Source organism: Musa acuminata, chromosome BXJ3-2 (assembly GCF_036884655.1).
Source record: "Musa acuminata AAA Group cultivar baxijiao chromosome BXJ3-2, Cavendish_Baxijiao_AAA, whole genome shotgun sequence".
NCBI lineage: Eukaryota > Viridiplantae > Streptophyta > Magnoliopsida > Zingiberales > Musaceae > Musa > Musa acuminata.
The window spans coordinates 35,297,988-35,315,713 of NC_088350.1; the positions used below are offsets into that span (position 1 = coordinate 35,297,988).

Below are 17,726 nucleotides of genomic sequence, written 5' to 3' on the forward strand. Positions count from 1 at the left end.
TACTAGTCGGTATTGAGAAACGAGAAGAAGGAAAAAAAAAAAAAAAAGGATAAACAGAACAAGACGACTAAACTAGGCAGGATGAGAAGAGGAGGTAAACAAAATTTTCAATTCTTGGATCTATACCGCCGGATTGGTATGTAGCATATCGAGACATAGCACGCCGATATAGCAGTTGAGAAACAAGAAAAAGGAAAGAAAAGGATAAAGAGAACACAAGATGAGATGAGAAGGGAGAAGAGAGGAAGGAGAAGCACAGGATGGATGGATCCGTCGACGGACAAATATGTGGCAGCACGAGACAAAATTCATATGGTTTTGTAATGAAATGAAGTATGTGGTTGGCTAAAATGGTTGATATTGTCATCTTAACTACGTCTTGAATAATATCATGTATAATAATTTTTTTTATTTTAATTATTTTTACTACCTCAAGTTCCTGTTGTTCACATAATACATAACTATTGCTTTTTTTTTTAATCTCTTATCACTATTTTTAAATGATATTTTGATTCTCGTGGAACTTATTATGTAGTCTCATATTTGTTTCTGCGTGCTAAAAGATTGCCATCTGTTGTGTGTTGCTGCTGAGAAGGGAGAAGCATTATTGTAATCTGGTGCTTCATTTAGTGTAACGTGAAAAGCACGTGACGTCAACCAAGGAGTCAATATAGAGGACACGTGACGTCGTGGTTTACTCTCTCTCTCTCTCTCTCTCTCTCGGGGTCGCGAGGGTTTGCTTCTTCGTCCTCCCCCTTTTCTTTCTCGGTAAACCCTACCGCTACACTCCACGATACTGTCGAACTCGGATCGGGGTGGTGTCGGAGGACGACCCTAGGACGAGGAACGATGCAGCAGCAGAGGCTCAAGCAGCAGCAGCAGCAGGCTCTGATGCAGCAGGCCCTCCTCCTCCAGCAGCAGCAGCAGCAGCAGGCCCTCTACCCCCACCCCGGCCTCCTGGCCGCTCCTCAGGTTCCCACCCCCACTCCCGTCGCCTTCGCATCCCTATTCGTGTCGATCGGATAAAAAAATTTCGTCTTTTGTTGTGGTTTCGCAGTTTCTGTCCCTCGATTAAAGATTGTTTGTTGCGAGCGTTTCGTACTGTTTTTGATTTAGGGTTTCTTTGAGTTGGATTGCGAAATTAGGCTTTCCTTTTAGTTGGATGACCAAATCGTGGTTTTTCGTAGTCCCGTTACGGGCATGTGGCATCTTTCTCCCTCTTCATGTGGGTTCTTGGAAGCGTAATTATGTGCCGATCTAAATATGTGGTTCTTTCTTTGCATTGTCGCGTTTTCTGATTGGCTGTTTTTCTGTTACTTCTCTATAACAAATTGGTTTTGTCGTTTGCTTGATTTCTAGCGTAACTCATTCTGCTTGTATGGTTAGCGAACACTCTTTCTCGCTGTATGGCCTCCTTTGATTGAAATTACTGCGGTCAGTCCTGGGGCCGTGCGTTTGTTTTCTGGGAAAAAATTCTAGACGAGTAAACCAAACTTTTAATCAGTGTCTTTTGAATTTCACGAAGCTCCTCGTTTATAATTTTTAGTTTTTTATTTGAAATTTAATATCAAATGTTGTTGCAATGCTGCGAGAGCTGTTAATGGAAAACTCCAAAAACCAAATGTCTGCCAGCCTTTCCGCTTATCTTCAGACCTATCTTCTTTTGGTTAAGAGTGAATGGGTCTTAGAGCAAAAATTTTGACATTGTGAATGTGAGTGCATTTGGTTCCGGACTAATTCTTTCTTCTTTCTGACTTATCATAGAGTGCCCTTTCGGAATTTTCTGATATATCGTAGCTATGTACTGCTTAGGACTATTATAGTTGTAAGCTTTTTCTTTTTTTTTTATTTGTTCATTTGGACTTTTATTTTGCAGATAGAACCAATCCTAAGTGGGAATCTGCCTCCTGGATTTGATCCAAGCACATGTCGCAGTGTGTGAGTGTCATCAGGGCTTATTCTTTTTGCTTTACTATATTTTTGTATGTGCCTTTGTTGCAGTTTTAGTTGTGCACACATTTTCTTTTCTAGAGTGTGCATCAGTGGGTTTTTTTCTTTTATTTGTTTTAACTTGTTTTGGAGTTATAAAATCATGCATGACTATTTCATTAACCTGATAATAATATAATGTAGTTTTTGTCGAGAAGCTATCACACTATTTATCGTGAATTTTGGACTGCCATAGTTTGTGAATTGTCTTGATTAGGAATGTGTACTGAGGATGTTGAAAATATGTTTTTGAATTATTAATTTTGGCTTTTTTATGGTGTTGTATCGTTGAATTTGATTTTCTCTCCTACATTATTCTGTATGAACAAATACAGATACGTAGGTAATGTTCATCTTCAGGTTACCGAAGCCCTTCTTCAAGAGGTTTTCCAAAGTACTGGCCTTGTTGAAGGATGCAAGCTCATCAGGAAGGAGAAAGTCAGTTATTCGCTTTACTTTGAGATAGCTCTTTGGTTGAAGTGCTTATAATATTAAATTTTGTTGAAAATTTGGTCCTTGGCATTACTATTTCAGCATTTTGTGCATTCTCGTTGAATAGAATAACTTGATTTATAGCGGAACATGATATTGAACTTGTTATCTCTAATGATCTCCATACTTCAATCTGAATTTCATGAGTTGCTCTTATTTCAGGATCCTTGTTTAGGTTTCCCATGCTAGTACTTTTTTGCAGAGAACTGGCACTCCTCAAACTTGTGCTTTTAAGATGTACCGCTCCCCGCATTAACTCAGTGGCATACCGTGCATATGCATGGTATGATTCACACCCTGACAAGTTTGGTTAGGAATGGATACAGAATTTATTATATGGATTTTGAGGATTAAAATGACTATTAGGTGAAAAAATAAATAATTATTTAGTCAATTATATCATTAATCTAGTTGATAACGATAACAACAACACGGATACAATTCAAGTCGACTAGATTACAAAAGAACAAACAACGTCAATCAATTGCAAATCAGTGAAACATGAGATGTTCAGAGCAATTAATTTACATTATGTCCCATTAGTGTCTGCTGAAAGATAATTTGCATGGCCTAGCATTTTCATAACACTTGAAATTTTCATCTTCCTCAACCATCTTGGCTCATTTAACAAGTAGTCAACATATGAAATTTTAAATATTGCTAGTTTCTTTTAAATAGTTAACTTGTGAGAGGAACTCAAATTAGTTTGTAAGATTGTTTACATGTGGCTGAAATTTACACAACTATATGTTTGCCATTCGAAGACTAAAATATTATAAACAAGAAAACAAAACATTGACAACAACAAATGATATTACAAAAAAAAAACTGAGAAGCAACTAGAAAGCAGTGGCAAAAGAAATTTCAAATTTTGGAGCTTGTATTACAAGGCGAAGTCATCATCTTAGGACATATAACTAAAGTGATTGTTTAAGAAAGTAAAAGGAAACAAGAAAAAATAATAGAAAACTAGACCTATTTTACCCAATCGAAATGAATCTTTTTTAAATTGGTATTCATGTTGAATGGTGCACCATGACCAATGAGGATTTTATCTAGAAAATCGAGATGGCTGGATGCTTGGTTCCATCCGGTTTAGGCATTTGCATGCATCATAAGGTCACGTGCCTATGCGGCCATTGCATGCAGCGTAATGGCATGGTGCAATATGCACTGTGGCTTACATGATGATTATACTGGCATGGTATTTATATTATTTTGTGGTACCATATGTATTGTACATTAATGTAAATTACTGACTGATATTTAGATCTTCTAAGCTCTGATATGCTCATCATGCTTTGCTTTGACTTTGCAGTCATCATTTGGTTTTGTTGATTATTATGACCGCCAGTCAGCTGCACTTGCAATTGTAACACTTAATGGGAGGCAGCTGTAAGTTGGGTCATCAAAATTGTGTTGTCTGTTATTTTCTAATAGCATGTGTCATGGTTGATATCATGTAGCTTTGCAGGTTTGGCCAACCTCTTAAGGTTAATTGGGCGTATGCCAGTGGGCAAAGAGAGGACACATCAGGTCGAGTTTTACAATCATTTTACTTGCAAAGTTTGTGCTGCACTACAGATTGACTTGTATCATATGGAAATACTGACTTTAGGATGATTTATTATTGGGCATATATAGGCCACTACAACATCTTTGTTGGTGATCTTAGCCCTGAGATCACAGATGCAACCTTGTTTGCGTGCTTCTCTGTGTATTCAAGCTGCTCGTAAGAATTTTTTACCTATGTATTTGTTTTTAATAATGTTCTTATGTCTGAATTTTGTCAATTTTCATTGGGTCATATCGTTTAAGGAATTAGTAAGAACTTCGTTTTTGTGCCCAAAGGTTTTGAGAAATTGGCTTTACGTGCCTGAAATCATGTAGACCTGCCTTTATCTTTTTTCTCTAGAGATGCAAGAGTCATGTGGGACCAAAAAACTGGGCGTTCAAGGGGGTTTGGTTTTGTTTCTTTCCGGAATCAACAGGTCAGTGATAGTTGATACTCAGCCTTAGGTTCATTATTATGGAATTTTGTCCAGTGAACACTTTTTTTACTATTATTTTGACAGGATGCTCAAAGTGCCATCAATGACTTAACTGGTGAGTTCGACTTTGTCAATTTCTGGTCATTACACTTTTCAATGACCTACCAATCAACTTCTCTCAGGCTGATTGATGGTTTCAGGCGAATGATTACTTTGTGCACCTTACATATGTTCAGATTAATGGGGCAACTCTTATTAATGTGTATTTACTTTATGCTTCTTAATATGGTTTGACTTGTGATATTCATCGTCTTTTTGATGTTCTATTCCAAAAGTTTCAATTCCAAAAATTTCAAGCTTGACTTGAGCAATCTTATACTGAAATTACGCAGGCAAGTGGCTTGGCAGTCGGCAAATCCGTTGTAACTGGGCTACCAAGGGAGCTAATGCTAACGAAGACAAACAAAATTCAGATTCAAAGAATGTGATGGATCTAACAAATGGATCTGCAGGTGGGTGTCATCTTGAACTGGTGTAGTAGCAGTGTACAATATATATTGTTCTCGTGAGTTCTACAATCATGTTGTTAATCTTTTCTTTTGTGCATCAAAAGCTAATCAGTAAAAATATATTTTTTCTGCTTCTTTCTGGTTAGAAATTTAGTTGGTAAAAAAAAAATCATATAATAAGTTTGTTAATTATGTAAAATAATCAGTAGTTATACTAAATTCCTTGGGAACCATAGCATTTCTACATGGTTTCAGTGAGGTGGCCAAGTAAGTCTACTACCTTGACTGTGTAATGGATTCTTCATGATTCTGTGAAAACTATGTATGTCTTGTTTTTTGTTATATCTTTTATTTTAGATAACGGTGTAACCTGTCGAATACATAAGTTGTTCTTGTTGAATAGTTGGAATAAGTAGATTATTGCCAAGCATGTTAACTGCTCTTCTTTAAAAATAACTAAATTAGGTGCCAAGTATTCCAGTGCGCTCGTATGTCAAGAACACAGTTTTGTTCTTGGTGATCTTTTTTCATGTTGATTGTGCTGGCTTGGTTTGTCGACTATGTAATTTTTCAGTTTGAACTTTCTGTGTTAATCTGTGTGTGTGTGCGTTTTTTTTTTTTTGGGGGGCAGAAGATGGCCAAGAGAATACAAATGATGATGGTCCAGAGAATAATCCACAATATACAACTGTATATGTTGGTAACCTTGCTCACGAGGCAAGCATTCATTTCTCTCTTATTTGATTTTGTGCAAGCATCAACATCTCTTTTATATATACAAATTTCAGTAGTTTTTATTTTTTAAAATAAACCATGTTATGAAGCTTGTATTGATGCTTTGATGGATATCCTGCTTGTGCCTCATTACAATTTTGAATATTTAGTCACTTGTTGAAGCTTGTCATGCTTGTTTGATCGTAATTATTGCGAGTTTAGTTTTGGCGGAAGGGGATGGGGGTCATTTTTCTTTGTTGTAAGTTGAAATGTAAAATGGCAGGTTACACAACTGGATCTCCATCGCCAATTCCATGGCCTTGGTGCTGGAGTCATTGAGGAAGTTCGTATACAGCGTGAGAAAGGATTTGGTTTTGTAAGATACAGTAACCATTCTGAAGCTGCTCTGGCTATCCAAATCGGGAATGGTCAAATTCTATGTGGGAAACCAATCAAGGTAGAGTTGAATTATTTGCGCTCATTTTCTCTGAAGTGGAAAGCTTATTTTTTAAAATATTTTTTGGATTTGACCTGTCTAGTATCAGATTTTTTTGAATCTTTGAAACTACATAATTAGAATTGTTAGTATTGGCTTGACAAGACTTGTTTTGATGGCATGCTTCAGTTCAATCTGCCTTTCAAGCACTGCTTGTTTACTATTTGGATGAATTTAAATGAAACTTTTATTGGGAAAAGATGTGATAATCTCTTTCTTCAAGACTGGGTTTACTCAACTTTGATTCCTTTAGGAGATGAATCTGATACAGGTATTGAACTTGACTTGTGCTAAACAGTGTCAAACTAGGCTCCCAGCCGGTCAGGGTGCACTTTGACCCATTCTGTGTTTGTTGACACTCATTATGCTCGTTCATGACTGGAAAATTTTTACTAGATCGGTGATGAGAAACGAAGAGAGGGAATATACATAAGTTGGAAAAGTTGCTCAAGTAGCCTTTGTGAAAGAGCTAATGTTACCTACTTTCTACCATATTGGAGTACAAAAGATACCTTTTAAAGGATGAATTATCCATTATGCCGTCAAATTAGATTAAAATCCTTGACTGGCCAAGTCTTTATGCTTTACTGCTTTAAGTTTTAGATATAAGATACAAGAACACTTCAAATGTAGATATAAAGCACAGGATCAAGGTAAAGTTTCACATACATATGATCAAAATGATATATCTTGAAGCTTTAATTTGATGATATAAGTGAGCTATCATAATAAAATAGACAAAATATCGGTGTGGTTGCTGTGGAGACCCCCAAATAAGACCAAGTCTCAGTGACTGACAAAGGCCTAACTTAGATGTGGTTAGTATTTTGAAATGTAGTTGCTTCATGTTTCCAAGTAATCTCATACAAGACTATCACCTCACACATACTCCACACCTTCACCTGATGCTTTGAAGAAGCCGACCCACGAATGATGTTCTACATTGCACCTTTGGTATGTGAATGTCATCCGTCCGACATGCAACTTTGTGAAGTTGTGATCTGCCCAGGTGGATGAAGTGTAATATCGAATTGATTTATCCTAGTAGTTTCTTTTCTCTAGGTTTATTTTTATGCAGATAGATTTTGCGGTAGAGCAACAGATTATGGATATTTGATTCGTGCATTCATTTGTTCATGTTTCAGTGTTCTTGGGGCAGCAAACCAACACCACCGGGTACATCCTCTGCACCACTGCCCCCACCTGCAGCTGCTCCATTCCCCGGACTCTCTGCAGCTGACCTCTTTGGCTACGACCCTGCATTGGCACTGAGCAAGATGAGCTCCAGCCAGTCACTGATGCATGCCCAGGGCCAGCATGCTCTGAAGCAAGCTGCGATGGCAATGGGCGCAGGCGGCAGCCAAGCTATCTACGATGGTGGTTTCCAAAACGCGAGCGCAGCCCAGCAGCTCATGTATTACTAGTGATTGGTTGTCTCCGCAGACCAAACAATTCGCTGACCATCTTATAGCTTTTCCCTTTATGGTTCCGTATATTTCTCTCTTATACCTCATCTTCTGCTATGTTTCGTTGTCTGGCCGTTGTGCTGCCCCTCCTCTCGTTTGTGATCGAATTATCGAACGATCGTGTAGGCACATGGAATGTTTTGTAGGGTTTGATAAGACTACCTGGGGAGCTTTTATTCTACATTTTCTTTCCCTTTTTTGCTTCTTGTTTGTAAGATCTTGAGGGCATCCTCATTGTCTTGTTTTTATGGTTTGATTCTTATATGTAAAATCCCTGATGGGGGTACTCTTGTCTTTGTCAATACTAATCTCCAAATCTCCATGCGTCATCTGTGTACATTTCTGTAAACGAGTCTCTAGTTCTTGCTAGGCGATTGCTAGCTTTCACCAACCGTGCTGATCGACCGCCGAAGTAGTTGATTCGTGACGTTGAGATCTGGAAGATGAATCGCCGATCCTCCGGTGTTCGATCAAGAGAGATCAAGGGCACGGTGATCCTGTAAGCAGGAGCTCGAGAAGACGAGGGGTCCGCAGGAGATTCGCTCACATCACAGCCCCCAGCAATGTCTTGTCGCAGGCACCTTCCGCGCGTTTCATGGGCGGGGAAGCGTCGTTCCGAACCCTTTGCGTTGACCGCATCGGGGACTAAATTTGGGGATTTGAGGTGCTGCTCAGCGGTGGAAGCCCGCGCATTTCTGACCCCTCTCGACCCAGATTTGTTCTCTCCGACGCGAAGCTCGACGGCTCCACTATAAATCTGGGAAATGGGAGTCACGGGAGCCGGCGAGGACGACGAGGACGATGATGGGTCCTTCGAGAGCTCTGTTGCTGGTCATCGCCATCGCTTGCTGCCTGAGTTCATCGGCGATGAACGTGACCTACGATGGAAGAGCAATAATCATCGATGGCCAACGCCGGGTTCTCATCTCCGGCTCCATTCATTATGCACGGAGCACCGCCGAGGTTGGTCACCGCTCTACCTTCTCCCTCCAATGACATTGGCGAAATCCGTATCGCCTATGATTTTAACCCATTTGTGCTTTGATGGTGTTTCAGATGTGGCCAGATCTGATACAGAAGGCAAAGGAGGGTGGAGTCGATGCCATCGACACCTACATCTTTTGGAACGCTCATGAACCAAGCCGTGGAGAGGTTCCCCAAAATCTCGACTTTGCTGCATTGCCATATCCATTACATCAAGTGATTGGTCATCTAATGAGCAGCCTCTCTTACGTTCTCTTTCGGGCAGTACAATTTCGAGGGCAACCTGAACTTCATCAAGTTCATCAAGATTGTGCAGGATGCCGGCCTCTACGTAGTTCTCCGGATTGGACCATATGTTTGTGCTGAGTGGAACTATGGGTAAAATCTTAGCAACTTTATTTAGAGAATATTCTTGGTGCTGTGGCCATAACATCATGTGTGATCGGGTTCAGTTCTTTTGCAGGGGTTTTCCTGTGTGGTTACATCAGATTCCAGGAATTGAACTGAGGACCAATAATGACATCTTTAAGGTACCTTTCTAGCTTTTTTATTTCTATTAATTATCTGCTATTTCAGTGAATTTTCTGTTTAAAGTGATTATTAATTATGAGGCAAAAAGACTTTTAACATGTCCTCTATTCCATCGTGTAGGCTGAGATGCAAACTTTCACAACTTTGATAGTGAGCATGATCAAAAAGGAAAAACTATTAGCTCCAGAAGGTGGACCGGTCATCATAACACAGGTTGGGTAGTCAGTGAAAACACAAACGCTTCTGTTATATAATGTCTTTCTGCAAGGAAGATCTGACATGTAATTTCATTGAGTATTAATTTTAATATAGAATAGCTATACAAAAAATGAGTTTGAGATAGGGAAATAAAATCACAACATGTGACCAATTTAGTCATCTCAATAGATGGAATAACATCAGCCAGATGATTTGCTAAGTGCAATTCTTGTGGCTTCTCAAGGGGTTCATTTTTCTTCTGTAACAGTCAAAATTTTCACTCTCCCCCCATCTGTCCATCCATTTTCTGACTGCTTGTTTGATAGTTAATGTTATGTTTTAGAAGTGTGATCAATCAATTCAATAGCAATAGCAGCAAGTTCTCATGACATTTCAACTAATCTGGCTTCACAAATGGAACTAAGAATAGCACTCTTCATAGTCCAAATTTTATTAGGAACAAGAAAACAATTGGCTTTTGATGGATTAGTTCCATTAGTTTGAAATGTGTCCCATTGTGTTTTTGATGTCAAGCATGAGCATGTGGTCAGTTAATTCATCTAGGGAATTATCTGTAAGAAAAACCATTGATATAGTAAGATACTGAAAGTGGGCCATATGTGCTTGCTGTGAAACAGATATATATTGTTTCGAACTATCAGGACTACATCATCACTTTTTCTTTAACTGTGATTGCTAGAACACTCATGGAAAATTTTGATATATCAGATCGAAAACGAGTATGGCAATTTCATAAAAAAGTATGGAGATTCTGGGAAAAAGTATATCCAGTGGTGTGCTGACATGGCAAAATCTCTCAATGTGAATGTGCCATGGATCATGTGCCAGCAAGCAGATGCACCATCTCCTATGGTAAATACACCTAAACCTAGATCTTTTATGGTTTGTTCTAAGGTTGATAGGTCAAAATGGCAACTTTGTCAAGTTTCTTGGCATCCTCAGGTGCAGTGATGTGCATCAAGTCAGATAGAGTATATTTGTGAGAGTTCCTTTTAGTGTTAGGATCACGTTAACTAAATCAACTTACAATTTGTTGGCATTCCCACCTTGCAGATAAATACTTGCAATGGCTTCTACTGTCACAAGTTCAAGCCAAATCGCCCAAGCATTCCCAAAATGTGGACAGAAAATTGGACCGGATGGTGAGCTCGTCTTGCTCTTAATCAATTTCACCCCTCAGTACAAACCTGACAGTGAGTTTGTTGAGATTCTTTAGGTTCAAAGGTTGGGGAGAGAGTCAACCTCATAGACCTGTTGAAGATGTGGCTTATGCAGTGGCAAACTTCTTTGCATCTGGAGGCACCTTCCAGAATTATTATATGGTGCAAAATACACATTTCAATGCATACATCATTATGAATTAATCGACACAAGTTTCTTTCGTATGCTGAGAGTTGGTTATAATTGACTACCTTAATACATGATAACTTTTTCAGAAGGGATAATTACATCATGCTTGTCTCTGCTGTTAATCTATCCCATTACTCTTTTTCAGTATCATGGAGGAACCAATTTTGGTCGGACATCAGGAGGTCCTTATCTTACAACATCATATGATTATGATGCTCCTCTAGATGAATATGGTACTTATCACATGACACCTTCTTGACAGAAACATTTCAGTATCAACTTGTAGAATGCATGTTTAGACCCTGCAACAAAACCAGCTTTAGAAGCATCTTAAGACTTTGTTACTATATTATAGGCAAAACATTTCCTGATTGACGGTTTGAGTGTTTATATTAACTGAATATTATCGGAACTCTGAATCTTTTGTTTTCTTTTTATGCCTTTGTGTGGAGATTTGGGAAAATGCTTCTGCAGAATGAGATATTTGTTAGTCAAGCAAAATTACATGACTTTTTTTTTAGCACAAGATTCAAAATGGCAAACCGATGTACTAGAAATACCATTTCTTACTCATTAAGAGTATACTGCCCATAATATTTGTGATGTAATTAAGACTAACAAGATTCTTTCGTTCCGTTTATCAAGCATTGAACAATCCATGAATATTATGAATCTTTTCCTCATCTATAAAGGGAACATAAGGCAACCAAAGTGGGGACATTTGAAGCAATTACATAGTGCCATTAAAATGATGGAGAAGATTCTCACATACGGTGAAGTCAATACCACACAGCTGGGAAATGCATTGGCGGTCTGTCATACTTATCCCTCTGTTTTTACCTATTGATGCATGGCATACAAAACTGACACCAATTTACTATTTTGCAGGTAACAAAGTTCTCCATAAATGAAACTAGTTCTGGCTGTTTCTTGACCAATGCTAATCAATCAGATGATGCCAATGCAACATACAATGGAAACACATATCTTGTGCCTTCTAGGTCTATCAGTATCCTCCCTGATTGCAAAAAGGAAGTCTACAACACTGCCAAGGTAAATTGCTTACATCTTTTCAATAGGATGGAATTGGACCTCTTTGTACAAATGTGATTAGCCTAAGCTTTTTATGGCATATGAAAGGAAAATCAAGACAAAGACCTTAAGGAGTCTTTATAATCCAAGATACCTTCAACCGGCACAGATATAACTATTAGAATAAACGGAATGTAATTCAGATTGACTTACATGGCTAAATTGTACACTTCATTATAGATCAACACAGGCCAAAAATTTATTCATAATTAGGTTTAGATGTACTTAAAATGTGGACCATTTTATAATAACACCTAATCTAAACAGGAGTCTTTGGTGCATGTTAAGAAGTTGGAACTATTGTCCATCAAGGTTATCTCATACTTGGGTGTTAATGGAATTTCTTTAAATTCTATTTGCATGCAGGTAACCACACAAACTTCTTTGATGGTTAACAAACCTGTCAAGTCTACAAAATTGAGTTGGAAATGGCACTCTGAAATCATGGAGGATACCCTCAATGGTAAGGGGTCATTCTCTAATGAGTCACTATTAGAGCAGATCATGACTACTGGTGATGCTAGTGACTACTTGTGGTACATGACCAGGTAATATACTTTTATGTTCATCTTGCAAAATAAACATCGATTGTTCAGTCGGTAGCTACATGACAATCAAATGGATATAGCGTCAAGAACAAACAACCCACAGTGTTAGTTCATTACCCTTTCAACTTGACATTCCAAAAAAGTATGACTAGACAAGCTAAACAGAAATATCTTACACAATGCAACATATTGCCAGAGTTTTTGGTAGGTAAAAACTTAATACAACAATCGCTAGTATTGTTTATGTATTGTCTCATATAAATGCTGTCTCCTAATTAATAGTGCACCATCATAAAACCTAATCCATAGTAGTATAGTTTACTTCATGATTTTTCTATTATTTTATAAGCTGTATGAATCAGAAAAAGCATCTATACTTTTCTTGTTTGGTCACTTTGTGCATCAGAAGAATTCTTATTTAAGTACATGTTGTTACAGTGTGACACTCAACAAATCCAGTACATCTTGGCGCAAGAAGATGAACCTACGGGTTAAAACAAAAGGCCACATTCTTCATGCTTATGTTAACAACCGCCTAATAGGTAATTCTTCTTATCAGTGCCTTCTTAGTTGTAAACTCAATTTGAGTTCCAACTGTGCAATAACAGAACTAATTTTATGTTTTTTTTCTTCCCATATATACCCTTCATTTAGTAAATGTAAAAACAACAAACTTTGAGGATGTTTAGATTGGAAAGTGTTGTGAACAGTCCATCGAATATTGTCACAGCAGGATCAGGATATACTACTAAAGGATCTTACAAGTTTGTCTTTTTGCAAACAGTCTAACAAAGTTTGTAACAACAGGATCAGGTTATGCTACAAAAGGATCTTACAAGTTTGACTTTGAGCAGGAGGCCGAACTGAGGGATGGACATAATTTCATTACATTGCTCAGTGCTACTGACGGTCTGGCGGTTTGTATTTCCATATGCACGTACATTTATAGTTTTCTAGTTCATCTATTGTAGGCAGATCTATTGTTAATCTTATTGTTAAGGGTGCCAACAAGTCTAGCTGCTTTCTATCTATGCACAGGTTTTGAGAGAAGTTGTGTTTTATAAAGAATTATTTGGGCATCTTTTGAAATTCCAAAGTCCCTTGAAGCACTAAACTAGGACTTGCTTTGATATCATATGGTTCCTTATTTTCGTTGAAGAAAGAAAAGGATGCATGATTCTGAGAGAAAATTTTCCATTTGTTATCGATAATGCTTCATGTGGAACGAGAACAACTTTGGTAACAGAATGCTTGTCTGGTGTCCTGGTCAGAACTATGGGGCATTTTTTGACTTGCAAAAGGCTGGAATCGATGGTGGTCCTGTTGAACTTATTGGAAATGGAAAGGAAAAAATTGACTTGACAAAAAACAAATGGTCATACAAGGTATCTTTAAGTACTTAATTCAGATGATTCAAGAAAACATTCTTGTTCTATAAATATTATTGTGGCTCTTAAAACTCTATTCAAATTGTTGCGAGATTGGACTGAATGGAGAGATGAGCAAAATCTACTTGCCATCAGCAACCCATGGCCTCAACTGGAACTCTGATCGACTTCCTATTAACAAGTCAATGACTTGGTATAAGGTAATGAAAAGTTAAAGACTTACTGGAGACCACCATTTCTTGTTTTTCACATTGTTCTCAAATGATTATCAACGATGAATTAGTATGTTTAAAGTTCAACTTTTGTGGAGGTGCAAGACTATATATTTTGGTTGGTTTTATTTGATTCAGACAACATTTGAGGTTCCTGATGGCAATGATAGTCTCGTGTTGGACCTGCAAGGAATGGGGAAAGGGCATGCTTGGGTGAACGGGCAGAGCATTGGGCGCTACTGGCCAAGCTTCCTTGCTGCTGACAGCGGGTGTGAACCTTGTGATTACCGACAAAAATATGACTCGGACAAGTGTAGAACTGAATGCGGAATGCCTTCTCAGAGATGGTAAGTTCGTTAAGCTTCAAACTCTTGGCTGTTTTAGTTCTGCACTGTCTGCAGATATTAAAATTTGCATTAGGAAGGGCTATCATACCCACAGGTTTGAGATCAAAATTTCTGTTGGGCAATACAGATAACAGATTAACCTTTCGGTTCAAACTTTTGTATGTTGTGGTGCTGGTTTGAGCACCACCAACTAGCACACATCGATAATGCAAGACTGAGCAACGACACAGTCGCTTCTGCAAAATTAGAACATCAGATTTCCTAGAAAAAGAGGATGCCAACTGACCTACTGGGTGTCATCCTGTTGTTGGTCATCAAATAACTTTAGTGAGCTTCTAAAGAGGGTAAATTTTTTGATGCAGAACAAAAGTTTTGAAGTTATGCACTAGCTTTAAAGTATAATCATACGAAAGTAGACGTCGAGTATCATGATTCTATTTCGCTTTTCACTTTCATGTCTTTGTTATTTTGTCATTCATATTGCAGTTCAAAGCACTTGAAAGGAATTCTTTCCCCCACCTCAACTCTATAGTAAAGGCAGAAACTGAACTCTGAGAACAAGCAAGTTTTTGAAAGAATAGTATTCAAAAATTGTTCTTGTACCATTTGATACTAGACTCATAATTGAGCTTCCAATAGGTACCATGTCCCTAAATCCTTCACTACCAAGGGACCCAATACTCTGATCTTGTTCGAGGAAGTCGGTGGTGATCCTTCTCAAGTGAGTCTCCAGACGGTGACCATTGGAACAGTATGCGCCAATGTTGTCGAGGGAAGCATTCTGGAGCTGTCATGCCAAGGGAGCAGAAGCTTCAGCGAGATTCAATTTGCAAGCTTTGGAAATCCTGAGGGGTCTTGTGGTTCGTTTAAGAAGGGCTCTTGTGAGGCTCCTGATGCCTTAGCGGTCGTAAAGAAGGTAATGGATGTTTCCTTTGGCCAAGAACACATGCATACACCAAGACCAGGTCAAATGACGTCGATGTTTTCTGATTCCAGGCATGCATTGGTCGATCTAACTGCTCAATCAATGTGACTGCAAACGCATTCGGGCCCAGTGAATGCAGCGATCTCAGCAGGAGTCTCGCAGTACAAGCAATCTGCTGATGAAACCCCTCTTCTCATATGAACAGCCTTCTTTGCTTTGCGAGAGGTTACAAGTAAGAAACAGAGCTCGGTGCCAGCTCCTGTTTGTATACTCTCTTCTCTTCTCTTCAAGTTTTTTCTTTCCATCGAGTGTTGAATGTACTGCAAATGTTACACTCATGCTCTGTCGGCATGAAGCCTGAAACTAATTTTTGTTTAAGCTGTGAAATGGAGCATCAACATGTTTCAGTATAACTCACAAATCAATGCTATACCCTTGTGATTGTTGGAAACCTTTGTGCCGTGGCCAAAGTGTCAGTACGGTTCGGTCCAATCGTGTATGCACAAAGTTGCCCATGCGAGTGTTGGATATTGGAAGTGAGCGTCGGGTCGTCGGGTCGGGTTGGGTTCGAGCCTCATCTCCTAAGGCCAACCTTCTTTCTTAGCGGGTTGCTTGTTTTTTCATTGTCGAGTTTCTACACACGGGCCAAATTCGGAAGGGGGATTTTTTCACTCGATCCCTCCGAAGTTTAAGTTAGTGTTGAGTAGAGTAAGAGGAAGTAGAGTGCTTTAGCTTCTTGATGGTTGGCTTTTATACCTGCAAACGAGAATTAATCATACATGGTTCGTTACGAGGGCAAGTGGTCATCCCATTCAGGTTTGAGGTGTCGCATCATTATAGTCTGGAGCTCCTTCGTTGGCACCGTCGAGATTGTCGATTGTTATCACGTGGATGGTGGATGGTGTTGAAATATATCATATCAATGCTATACGCTTGTGATATCTTTTAAATACAAAGGATGTTATGCCTCTTCACAAGTGTCAGTGTTGATCCTAAAGTTTTCGTCAATGATTAGCTGAGATGTTAAAGACGGAGGAATTGAGTCGTCATCAGAATTGGCTTATTTTATGATATCGGTGAACGATCGAATCGAATCTCATATCATTGCTGGCTGGCCAAAAACTAATTCGATCAAAATTCCTCACCATAATATATGACAGTGAATAATGCGAACATCAATTCAAATGCTTTGTCCATCTGATATGTCGACCAAAATCTTTCATCAGAATAATATGATCGACTCTTTACGCTTCGAGTAACAATCGGTGATTTCACATAATTGTCATATTCCTCATTTTCAACACGCGAATAACGTATTCATACCCAAGTCAAACATCCAAAAATATACTTGCCGAACACGTTTGGATCTTTCTGACGTTGACTTTGCTACACATCAAAAATGTTGTCGCGTGGTTGGTTCAGATCCGCACGACACGACCCAACTCACGTAGCAGTAGTAGTAGTAGCATGCTTGGGGATATTAATTATCCGCGGCTCGTGTTGTGTGTCGTCGCGGTCATGACCTGGTCAAGCTCGCAAAACTAGGTCTCGGGTGAGATCTCAGTAACTGGGTTCCCTTTTCGTGTTCCTGTCGCGGGTGGGAGCCGCGATGTGAAGCCCCACCTGTGAATGCATCTTCCCCCGCCGGAACGGACGGACGGCGAGGGAACAGATGGGAAAAGTTGAGTTGATCAAAAGGATTCTTCATCACTGGTCATGTCACCAAAATCCAATCATCATCACAGCGAGGGCCGACCGGTCGACACGGCCGAAGATGCTACTACATAAAGCTATATTTTTCTTTTTAATATTACGAGAGTAAAATAATCCTTTTTTAATGAATTTTTTTTTATTTACGAGAAAAATCAAAGGTTAGAAATTCTTTTAAAAAATTTATCTAATTTAATATATATATATATATATAAAACAGAGTTCGTGCCCGCGTAGTTGTCCTACGCGTCACACGGCTGCCGAGTCGGCAAATAATTGACCAAAGTCGACCCCTCCGGCCTTGACCGCCCGACCATTTTGTCTTGGGATTTAAACGGAAGTCTATTTAAGGGACAACACATTTCGCATCCAAACTCCAATAATAAATAAGGATTAGACATTAACCAAACATCTCGCCGCCCAACAACCTCTGTGAACGCATCTCTCTTATAAATGATCGAACGAGCTAAATGACTCGTTCCACTATTCGTCACATCACAAAATATTATATTATAAAAATTATTATAGTCTCTTTTTGACTTTTTTTTACTAATTTATATTTATATTATCCTTATTTTTATAATTTTAAATATATATATATATATATATATATATATATATATATATATATATATTAATCCAAATTAAGATTGGAATAGGCAGAGAGATTGGTTTTTTATTGTTGCAACCAAGAAAACCTATCGTAAAAAAATCCAAAGTGCTCCACATTCTTCATTTATGTTAAGTTCGCCTTTGCATTTAG

General features: G+C 38.6%; 2 protein-coding genes across 4 annotated transcripts; both read left to right on the forward strand.

The window, feature by feature from the left end:
* The first annotated feature begins 702 nt into the window (after positions 1-702).
* Positions 703-7,959, forward strand: LOC135631762 (oligouridylate-binding protein 1-like). Of its 2 annotated transcripts, none has more exons than XM_065139633.1 (12): positions 703-972; positions 1,877-1,938; positions 2,325-2,427; positions 3,800-3,876; positions 3,956-4,017; positions 4,126-4,213; positions 4,397-4,472; positions 4,557-4,587; positions 4,865-4,984; positions 5,616-5,698; positions 5,979-6,152; positions 7,337-7,959. In XM_065139633.1, the coding sequence occupies exons 1-12, from the start codon at positions 850-852 to the stop codon at positions 7,613-7,615; spliced, it is 1,278 nt and encodes a 425-aa protein (XP_064995705.1). In that variant the 5' UTR covers positions 703-849; the 3' UTR covers positions 7,616-7,959. The 2 variants fall into 2 exon arrangements, with proteins under 2 accessions (XP_064995705.1, XP_064995704.1); XM_065139632.1 differs by having other exon boundaries at positions 704-972; positions 5,613-5,698.
* Positions 7,960-8,077: 118 nt separating this feature from the next.
* On the forward strand, positions 8,078-15,647 carry LOC135631761 (beta-galactosidase-like). Of its 2 annotated transcripts, XM_065139630.1 has the most exons (19): positions 8,078-8,620; positions 8,714-8,809; positions 8,907-9,019; positions 9,105-9,171; positions 9,293-9,385; positions 10,100-10,243; positions 10,445-10,533; positions 10,608-10,713; positions 10,887-10,974; positions 11,434-11,552; positions 11,630-11,794; positions 12,200-12,381; positions 12,820-12,923; positions 13,189-13,298; positions 13,653-13,766; positions 13,862-13,969; positions 14,120-14,328; positions 14,968-15,244; positions 15,325-15,647. In XM_065139630.1, the coding sequence occupies exons 1-19, from the start codon at positions 8,459-8,461 to the stop codon at positions 15,430-15,432; spliced, it is 2,454 nt and encodes an 817-aa protein (XP_064995702.1). In that variant the 5' UTR covers positions 8,078-8,458; the 3' UTR covers positions 15,433-15,647. The 2 variants fall into 2 exon arrangements, with proteins under 2 accessions (XP_064995702.1, XP_064995703.1); XM_065139631.1 differs by having other exon boundaries at positions 8,570-8,620; positions 8,714-9,019; positions 9,094-9,171.
* Positions 15,648-17,726: the final 2,079 nt, after the last annotated feature.

Excerpts from the sequence above, each read along its gene's own strand:
- LOC135631762 (XM_065139632.1), top strand. The coding sequence starts at position 850 with ATGCAGCAGCAGAGGCTCAAGCAGCAGCAGCAGCAGGCTCTGATGCAG. Across the intron at positions 4,473-4,556 it reads TTTCTTTCCGGAATCAACAG|GATGCTCAAAGTGCCATCAA; the intron begins GTCAGTGATAGT and ends TTATTTTGACAG. Across the intron at positions 6,153-7,336 it reads TATGTGGGAAACCAATCAAG|TGTTCTTGGGGCAGCAAACC; the intron begins GTAGAGTTGAAT and ends TTCATGTTTCAG.
- LOC135631761 (XM_065139630.1), top strand. The coding sequence starts at position 8,459 with ATGATGGGTCCTTCGAGAGCTCTGTTGCTGGTCATCGCCATCGCTTGC. Across the intron at positions 10,244-10,444 it reads CAGATGCACCATCTCCTATG|ATAAATACTTGCAATGGCTT; the intron begins GTAAATACACCT and ends CCCACCTTGCAG. Across the intron at positions 11,553-11,629 it reads AGCTGGGAAATGCATTGGCG|GTAACAAAGTTCTCCATAAA; the intron begins GTCTGTCATACT and ends ACTATTTTGCAG.